The sequence below is a fragment of the Otolemur garnettii genome, unplaced genomic scaffold, assembly GCF_000181295.1.
Source record: "Otolemur garnettii isolate 467f Iridium unplaced genomic scaffold, OtoGar3 scaffold00028, whole genome shotgun sequence".
In the NCBI taxonomy this organism is placed as follows: Eukaryota; Metazoa; Chordata; class Mammalia; order Primates; family Galagidae; genus Otolemur; species Otolemur garnettii.
In genome coordinates, this window is record NW_003852423.1 from 9,746,204 (window position 1) to 9,756,727 (window position 10,524).

At 40.6% G+C, this 10,524-nt stretch overlaps 1 protein-coding gene across 1 annotated transcript in view; it reads right to left on the reverse strand.

Moving 5' to 3' along the window:
- Positions 1-10,524, reverse strand: part of HIBADH (3-hydroxyisobutyrate dehydrogenase) — a 133,260-nt gene that overhangs the window by 111,317 nt on the left and 11,419 nt on the right. Inside the window, exon 2 of the mRNA XM_003788532.3 lies at positions 4,786-4,946. Within this exon, the coding sequence (XP_003788580.1) occupies positions 4,786-4,946 (161 nt within the window). The remainder of the gene's footprint in view (positions 1-4,785; positions 4,947-10,524) is intronic.

A 10,524-nucleotide genomic window follows, 5' to 3' on the forward strand; every position in this document is an offset into this window, starting at 1 on the left:
CTGTAATCCCAGCTACTTGGGAGGCTGAGGCAAGAGAATCATTTAAGCCCAGGAGTTAGAAGTTGCTATGAGCTGTGATGCCACGGCACTCTACCCAGGGCAACAGCTTGAGGCTCTGTCTCAAAAAAAGAAAAGTAACTTTGGTTCCCAAAGACTGTATAGAGACACCGACATTACCATTTGAACAGAGAGCATGTGTAGAGAAATAACAGATGAGTACAGCAAGGCTGAAACTAAGGCACATAGAAACTAATTTACAGCTAACTGACATACAGCACTATATGCCAAATACCATTTTAATCTCTTTAGACATATTAACCCATTTAAGCCTTGTAACTCTAAGAAAATGGTACAATCATTATCCTTATTTCACAAATGAGGAAACAGAGACACTAAAACATTTGCCTAAGACTGCACAGATACTAAGTGGTGAAGGCAGATTCCAAACCTATACATTTTGTAGATTTCCAATTCTTACTGTATTAGTTTCCCATGGCTACCGCAACAAATAACACAAGTCTCATGCCTTAAAAGAACAAAAATTTCTAACCTTCCTTGGATGTCTGAGTGAACAAACAAAAAAAAAGAACAAAAATTTCTTCTCTCACAGCTCAAGAGGCCAGAAGTCTGCATTCAAGGTGTCAGCAGGGGCATGTTCCCACCAAAGCCTCTGGGAGGAATCCTTCTTTTCCCCTCCACGCTTCTGGGGGCTCCTGATTCCCTTGGCTTACAGCAGCATAACTCTACTGTCAGCCTTCACCTTCACACGGCCTTGCCCTCTGTGTCTCTGCATCTTCTCCTGTTTTGTGTCTTCCAAGGACACTTGTCACTGAATTTAGGGCCCACCCTAAATCCAGGATAATCTCATCTCAACATCAACTTAGTTACATCTTCAAAAACTACTTTCAAAAAGGTGAGTCACAGGTACTAGGGGATAGAACTTTGGATGTATCTTTTTTTTAAAGACAGAGTCTCACTTTATCGCCCTGGGTAGAGTGCCCTGGCGTCACACAGCTTATAGCAACCTCTAACTCCGGGGCTTAGGTGATTCTCTTGCCTTAGCCTTCCAAGTTGCTGGGACCACAGGTGCCTGCCACAATGCCCGGCTACATTTTTGTTACAGTTTGGCTGGGGCCAGGTTCAAACTCCCCATCATCAGCACATGAGGGCAGCACCCCACCCACTGAGCCACAGGCACCGCCCAGATGTATCTTTTTTAAATGGCTTTTTTGACATATTGCTCACATACCAAACAATTCACTCATTTAAAGTATATAATTTTATGATTTTTAGTATATTCACAGATATATGCAACCATCTTGACAGTCAATTCTATAATCTTTTCAAGGAGAAACTCCTTTAGTGATCACTCCCTATGCCCACATTCCCTCCCTCCCCAGCACTAAGCAACCCCTCATCTACTCTCCCCTTCCATATGTAATAAGCGTCCTTATTCTAGACTTTCATATGAGTAGAACTATATAGTATATGGTCTTTTGTAACTAGCTCCTTTCACTTACCATGCTATCATCCATGTTGTATCACTCCCTTTTATTACTGAATTATATTCCATTGTAAGAACATAATACATTTTGTTTATCCATTCATCTGCTGATGGACATTTGAGTTGTTTCCACCTATTAACTATTATGAATAACGCCACTATATACAAGTTTCTGTGTAGATACTTGTTTTCCCTTCTCCTAGGTATATACCCAGGAAAAGAACTGCTGGATCATACTGCCAATTCTAATGTTTAATTGTTTGAGGAACTCCCAAACTCCTTTCCAAAGCAGCTGCACCATACCAACAGCAGTGTAGGAGGGCTCCAGTTTCTCCATATCCCCACCAAAATGTGTTACTACCCGACTTTCAGTCTAGCTATCTTAGTGGGTATACATGTATGTGCAGTATTGGTTTTTCTGTTTGTTTTTGTTTTTGAGACAGAGTCCCACTATGTTGCCCTCTGTAGAGTGCTGTAGCATCACAGCTCACAGCAACCTCAAACTCTTGGGCTTAAGCAATTCACTTGTCTCAGTCTCCCAAGTAGCTGGGACTACAGGTGTGTACCTGCAATGTTTTGATTGCATTTCTCTGATGCCTAATGACGATGTTGAGGATCTTTTCATGTGGTTACTGGCCATCTGTGTATCTTCCTTGGAGAAATGTGTGGTGAAGACCCTTTACCCATTTAATTGAGTTTTCTGTCTTATGTCTGAGTTGTAAGACTTCTTCATATAGCCTAGACATACACTCCTTATCAGATACCTGATTTGCCAATATTTTATCCCATTCTGTGAATTTTTTCACTTTCTTGATGTTGTTCTAAAGTTTTTAATTTTGGCTCATCACCCGTGGGCTGAGTAGGGCGCCGGCCACATACACCAAGGCTTGCAGGTTCAAACCCAGCCTGGGCCTGCTAAACAACAGCAATTGCAACCAAAAAAATAGCTGGGCATTGTGGGAAGCACCTATAGTCCCAGCTACTCGGGAGGCTGAGGCAAGAGAATCACTTAAGCCCAAGAGTTTGAGGTTGCCATTAGCTATGATGCTACAGCACTCTACCAAGGGCAACAAAATGAGACTCTGTCTCAAAAAATAAACAAATAGGCTTGGCACCCGTAGCTCAGTGGCTAGAGCGCTGGCCATATACACTGAGGCTGGTGGGTTCCAACCCAGCTCAATAACAATGACAACCACAACAAAAAAAAAGCCAGGCGTTGTGGTGGGTGCCTATAGTCCCAGCTACTATAGGTAGGCTGAGGCAAGAAAATCGCTTAAGTCCAAGAGTTGGAGGTTGCTGTGACACCACAGCACTCTACCAAGGGTAACATAATAAGACTCTGTCTCAAATAAATAAACAAAGTCTGATTTAAAATTAAGAATAAAAAATAAAAGGAAATTATCTCCTTTATGCTAGGATAAGCCTTATTCTTAAGGTACCCTTCCTTCACATCTACCTAAAATTAACAACACTAAAGAAATAAGGATTTTGGTGGGGAATGAAGGCAAGACGGATAGCTTCAGACAAAGCATCAGAAAACTCTGAAATTCTAAGAAACAGCTGAAGAAAGAGTCACAAGGCAGTGACGGTCATTTGGTTGTTCCAGAGGTGAGGTGTAAGTGCTAAAGGCATAGAGGGAAGAGTAAAAACATGGGCAAGAATTTAAAAGGTCATAAGTTTCTGCTCTGCCAATACAGGGTAAATTATATTCATTCAATCCCTACCTTCTTCCTTAGTTAAACTCTATATTTAAGTGAAGATATTTCCTCTGTTTAGAGACTGCCACTGTTACTGACAAATATATAAACCACTGTAAAATGACAACACCAAACAAATGCGTTATCCCAAAGAGTAATATCCATCTCCCTAAAATAACTATTAATTGATTTGGCCCACACTAAATACCAACTTGAACTGCTTAATGTCTCTAAAAATGGTAAAAGACCACTTTCCCAGATTCTCCACTGAAAGAACTAATTGATAAAATCTCTCCAACAAGGCTAAGTCCTTAAGTTACTTAAGGCCGCACATAAGCCTCCTGTACTGGGAATACAGTTTGGGTATTCAGAGACTGCACAGGCATAAGCAGCCACAATACTAGTACAAAAAGTTCCAAGATCATACTTGTAATCCTTACACAACACTGCTGCCACTTCCATATCACACACAAAACACAGAAAGGAAAATGTGAATATCTAGTTCTGCAAATAGCCTCTAAGTTACTTAAACCTGTTCTTTACTTGAATTTCTCAGTATTTACTTTAAATCCAATATCCAGACTTGATAGAGAAGTATATCTCTCATCACTGTCTATACTTTTAAAGAATTTGTTAGTATTCTCCCAGTTCAGGGATAACATTCTATCCTCAGTTGCTACTCTACAACTTATGTAAGAATTTCCCTCATAGCTAGAAAGAACAAAATATATATACCTAAATATATTCAGGTATTAACACATAGTTTCTTGTCATCTGAGTTAATTAAAAAGTGTAACAAATCCAACAACAAAATGAGACTTAGCCAGCAGATATTATCATAACCTAATAACATTGATTATAACACAATAAACTATAGTCTCAAAATTCTTGAAACATGAAGGGTAGCCTAAAACAAAACACCAGTGATCCATTGAAACTCAACTTTTCATTATACCACACAAGGTTTTGTTATCTCCTGATTTATGGCTGAAAACTAATATTCATTCACAGAGTACTACCATCCAGTATTTACAACGTACATTCACATATATCCTCTCATTTGAACTTCACAATCTAATGGCTTAGGTTGTTATCATTCACATTTTACAGAGAAATCAGCTAAAGGAAAATAATCTGCCCCAGGAAAACAAAATGTTAAGTATCGGAGCTGGGATTCAAGCTAAATTTTACATCTCTAAGCCTAATCTTATTCTAAGACAACTATGCCTTTCCATAATACAAGAAGCTATTTCCACCAAATTGATTGCTTAAACAGAACTATCAGTAAAGTTCCTATTCCAGAAAACCAATATAGAGTCAACTCAAGGTACTCTGATGAAACTCAGGAAATGCACTAAGTCACCTGCCAAAGAACAGATTTCCCCAAATGTCTGATGAGAACTCTCCTTTGTTACACATCTGAAAGTTGGATGAATGTTTAAAGTGAAAAATGTATACACATATACACATACGGGTGGATGTGCGTGTATAATTTACAATACTTCTAAGAAGCTGTCACTTATTTGAACATGCATTCATTTTTAAACATCCAAATCTAAAATAAATCTACAGAAAAGGCCTTACCTGTTCACCCAAGTCTTGAAACTCTTTGCATGCATCAGGGAATACATCATAAATAATAAGTGGATAGCCATGTTTCGTGAGATTTTTTGCCATTGGATTTCCCATGTTGCCCAGTCCAATAAATCCAACTGGAGTCTTAGAAGCCATTGACCTAGAACACACTGATTTCAATACATTACTTACTTTTAGGTAACATTTTTTATTGTAACATTCCTTTAATACTGGTAAGTCTATTGTTTTTAGATGTCTTCTATAAAGGAAACTTTTAAAAGACTAGTTTAAACTAATGGCCTAATCACATAAACTAATGGCCTAATCACATTTAAAGATATTAAGTCCAGGCAGACTCTTAATTTTTTTTGAGACAGAGTCTCACTATGTCGCCCTCAGTATAGTTCTATGGCATCACAGCTCATAGCAACCTCAAACTCTTGGGCTCAAGCAATTCTCTTGCCTCAGTCTCCTAAGTAGCTGGGACTACAGAAGCCCGCCCCAATGCCCCGCTATTTTTTTGTTGCAGTTGTCATCGTTGTTTAGCTGGCCCCAGGCTGGGTTCAAACCCGCCAGCCTGGGTGTATGTGGCTGGCGCCACAACCACTGTGCTACAGGTGCCGAGCTAAGGCAGACTACTTCTAATTATCTAGTTCTCCAGGAAACATTCATATTTTTAGCAATCTTTCTTAATTCCTACCTTCATAACATTCTTTTACCATTTTTAACGATAAACTCAATATATATCTCAATAAACTCAATATACATATTATCATTTATAAAACACCTACTATGTACTTATCCTACTATGTGACATATTCTAGATTCTTCATATCTATATTATCTCCCTTAATAATGTATATAAAGACAAAAGAATAGGTGTTTGAGCTACATGTTTGGGGGCGGAACAAGACTAAAAGTATTCAGTAAAACCAATATCTTGGACATCTTATTACACTGGGTCCAAGAATCAAAAAGCTTGTTACTTTCTCACTTCTATCATTACAGAAACCACCCCTTCTGATGGTATTAAAAAACTTAATAAAATGTTAAACCCAAGAAAATGTATTTAAATTAAAAGCCACCAGCTTATAAAGATGGTCCTGGGAGAAGGAAGAGAGACACTTCCACAGGCGTTAAACAGCAACAGTAACATTGAACTTCCAGAAAAGTGAGACTTTCCTTTCCAAAATATTTTTTAAAAGCACTTAAAAACTATATAAAAGTTTTATTTATGTATTATTTCATAAAAAACTTTTCAAAATTACATTAGGGGGCACACAATTCAAAGTAATGCTTTACTGAATGGAGGGGTTTTATTATTTCCATGGAAATAACATTAAATGTAATTTTTCACTTTCTAGATTGAGAGCTCAACATATATTCACTGCCTGAAGCTCCATGACAGAGATCAGAGACAAAAAACACAAGACATGGTCCCTACCCTCAAAAAGCTCAGTCCAGTGAGGGAAGAAAAATAACTATCTGCCCTTTAATTTCTCAGATTTATTTTTCCTTTTTCTTTCAAGGACTCTAATATAAAATAAAACTACACAGAACAACTAATCAGAGTCAACCTTTTTTTTTGTTTTTTTGTTTTTGAGACACAGTCTAATAACTATGTCACCCTCAGTAGAGCACGGTGGCATCATAGCTCACAGCAACCTCCAACTCTTGGGCTTAAGCAATTCTCTTGCCTCAACTCCCAAGTAACTCGGACTACAGGTGCCACAACGCCCGGCTATTTTTTGGTTGTAGTTGTCGTTGTTGTCTGGCAGTTGTTTGGCAAGCCTGGGCTGGGTTCAAACCTGCCAGCCCCAGTGTATGTGGCCTGCACCCTAGCAGCTGAGCTACAGATGCCAAGCCCAGAGTCAACCTTTTAATTTTCAGCTGCTCTCAAGGGAACTTAAACTGCTCTTTTTAATCTGAATGATGAGATTTCTCAAAAGTCAATCAACATTGTTAAAAAGTCTATGCTACCTAAAGTCATCTATAGATTCAATGCAATCCCCAAAACACCAACATCATTTTTTGCGGATCTAGAAAAAGTAATTCCATGCTTTGTACAAAACCAGGAAAGAGCCTGAATAGCCAAAACAACCTTAAGCCAAAACCACAAACTGGGAAGCATCACCTTACTGGATTTCAAGCTACATAAGGCTGTAATAAGCAAAACATGTTTTGGCACGGGAACAGAGTCCCACCAATGGATCAGAACAGAGAACCTAATCTAATCATTTTGTCTTTTTTTGTTTCTTTCTGAGACACAGTCTCACTCTGTCATCTTGGGTGGAGTGCAGTGGCAACACTGTAGCTCATTGCAACCTCCAATTCCTAGGTTCAACCAATCCTCCTGCCTCAGCCTCAGGAGGAGCTGGGACTACAGGTTTGTGCCACTATGCCCACCTCATTTTTTTCTTTTTTATAGAGACAGGGTCTTGCTCTTGGTCAGACAGGTCTCGAACTCCTGAGCGTAAGCAATCCCCTCGCCATCACCCTCCCAGAGGGCCAGAATTACAGGTGTGAGCCACCATGCCTAGCCAGAAAAGCCAGATACAAAACCATCCTTATATTGCCATCTGATCTTTGACAAAGCAGACAATAACATACACTGAGAAAAAGAACCCCTATTCAATAAATGGTACTGGATAACCACGTGAGGAAGGTTAAAGCAGGGCCTACACTTCTCAACACTCACAAAAATTCACTCATAATGGGTAACAAACTTAAACCCTAAGCCATGAAATTATAGGAATTTTAGAAAATGTTAGAAAAACTCTTACAGACATTGGCCTAGGCAATAAACCTATGAAGACGACCCCAAAGGCCATCACAGCAACAAAAAAAATTAACAAATGAGGGCTGATTGAATTAAGAAGCTTCTGTAAAAGGCAGTGCCTATAGCTCAGTGGGGAGGGCGCCAGCCCCATATACCGAGGGTGGCGGGTTCAAACCTGGCCCTGGCCAAACTCAACAAAAAAACAGCCAGGCATTGTGGCAGGCACTTGTAGTCCCACCTACTTGGGAGGCTAAGGCAAGAGGATCACCTAAGCCCAAGAGTTGGAGGTTGCTATGAGCTGTGACACCGCACCACTCTACCAAGGGCAACAAAGTGAGACTCTTTCTCAAAAAAAATAAAAGAAAAATCTTCTGCATAGCCAAGTAAGCAGTCAACAAAACAAATAGACAACCTACAAAATGGGAGAAAATATTTGCATACTATACATCTGATAAAGGGCTGATAACCAGAATCTACAAAGAACTCAAGCGATCAGCAGGAAAACAAAATCAACCCCATTAAAAAATGGGCAAAAGACATGAACAAAAGCTTTTCAAATAGACTAATGGCCAAAAAAAATATGAAAAAATGCTCAGTGTCTCTAATCATTAGGGAAATGCAAATCAAAACCACGATGAGGTATCATCTAAGTCCAGGAGAATAGCTTTCAGCAAAAAAAATCACCCAACAACAAAGCGCTGGCATGGGGTGCTTAGAGAAAGGAACCCTTATAAACTGCAGATGGGACTACAAACTAGCACAGCCTCAATGAACAGTCATATGGAGATACCTGAAAGAACTACAAGTAGACCTGTCATTTCGTCCAGGAATCCAGGAATCCCACTATTGGGTTTATACCCTAAGAAAAAGGTCATTTTTTCAGAAAGATACATGCACTCAAATGTTTATTTCAGCACAATTTATAATCACAAAGATGTGGAACCAACCCAAGTGCCCATCGATAAGTGAGTGGAGGTAGCACCCGTACCTGAGTGGGTAGGACGCCGGCCACATACATCAGGGGCTGATGGGTTCGAACCCGGCCCAGGCCAGCTAAAATAACAATGACAACTGCAACAAAAAAAAAAAATAGGTGGGGATTGTGGCAGACACATATAGTCCCAGCTACTTAGGAGGCTGAGGCAAGAGAATAGCTCAAGCCCAGGAGTTGGAGGTTGCTGTGAACTGTGATGCCGCGGCACTCTACCAAGGGTGCCATAGTAAGACTCCGTCAAAAAAAAAAAGAAGGGCTCGGCGCCTGTGGCTCAATCAGCTAAGGCGCCAGCCACATACACCTAAGGTGGCAGGTTCGAATCCCCAGCCTGGGCCCGCCAAACAACAATGATGGCTGCAACCAAAAAATGGCCGGGGCTGTGGCAGGCGTCTGTGGTCCCAGCTACTTGGGAGGCTGAGGCAGGAGACTCACTTGAGCCCAGGAGTTGGAGGTTGCTGTGAGCTGTGAGGCCATGGCACTCTACCCAGGGGGATAGCTTGAGGCTCCATCTCAAAAAAAAAAAAAAAGAAGAATCTCATGTAGGGGGACTTCAAATAATTTACTTTTAAGAAATCTCATGTCATTCAGATTAAGTTCAAAGAAGAGCAGATTCATTTGAGAGCAGCTGAAACTTTTTTTTAAAATTTCAGAATATTATGAGGGAAGAAATATTTTAGGTACATGAATTGCTTATGTACACTTTGCATCAAAGTTGTAAGTGTGCCCCTTACCTGGACAGTGTGCACTGTGCCCATTAGTTTTGAATTTCCTCCTCCCTTCCTTCCCCCTCCCACCTGCTTGCTTTCCATTGAGTTGAGTTTTACTTCCCAATGTGCACACTGGATTAGTTCCAATTTAATAGTGAATGCATGCGCTGTTTATTTTTCCATTCTTGTGACATTTCATTTGAAGAAAGGTCCAGGTTGTTGCAGAAGGTATTAATTCACCATTTTTTCCTGTGGCTGAGTAGTACTCCATGCTATACATATACCACACTTAATAATCCACTCATGTATTTTTTTGTTGTTGTTTTGAGACAGAGTCTCAAGCTGTCACTTCGGTAGAGTGCTGTGGCGTCACAGCTCACAGCAACCTCAAACTCTTGGACTTAAGCAATTCTCTTGCCTCAGCTTCCCACGTAGCTGGGACTACAGGCGCCCACCACAATGCCTGGCTATTTTTCTGTTGCACTTGTCACTGTTGCTTTAGCTGGCCCAGGCAGATTCAAACCCACCAGCCTCAGTGTATGTGGCTTGTGCCCTACCCACTGAGTGATGGGTGCTGACACATATTTCTACTTTTGAAATACATGGACTGGGGGCAGTGCCTGTGGCTTAATGAGTAGGGCACTGGCCCCATACACTGAGGGTGGTGGGTTCTAACCCAGCCCTGGCCAAACTGCAACAAAAAATAGCTGGGTGGGCAGTGCCTGTGGCTCAAAGGACTAAGGCACTGACCCCATAGGCCAGAGGTGGAGGGTTCAAACGCAGCCCCAGCCAAAAACTGAAAACAAAAACAAGCTGGACGTTGTGGCAGGCACCTGAAGTCCCAGCTACTCTGGAAGCTGAGGCAAGAGAATTGCCTAAATCCAAGAGGTGGAGGTTGCTGTGAGCTGTTGACGCCACGGCACTCTACCAAGGTGACAAAATGAGACTCTGTCTCTAAAAAAAAAGAAATATGTGGACTACAGTTATAATACTTTTTAATGTCCTTGTTTAGTTTTCTCTTTTTTTCTTACAAATTATTTAGCATACTTCCAAGTCTTTTATATTATGGTTACATATTTCTTTCAGTCTTAATCTCTGGCTATTTTGTTTCTTTGTGTATCCTCCAGGTAGAGGATGTGGTATGACTGTGTCATGTGGTGGTTATAAGTGGAGAATCTTCACAGCTTACAGCAACCTCAAACTCTTGGGCTTAAGCCATTCTCTTGTCTCAGCCTCCCAAGTAGCTGGGACTACAGGTGCCTGCCACA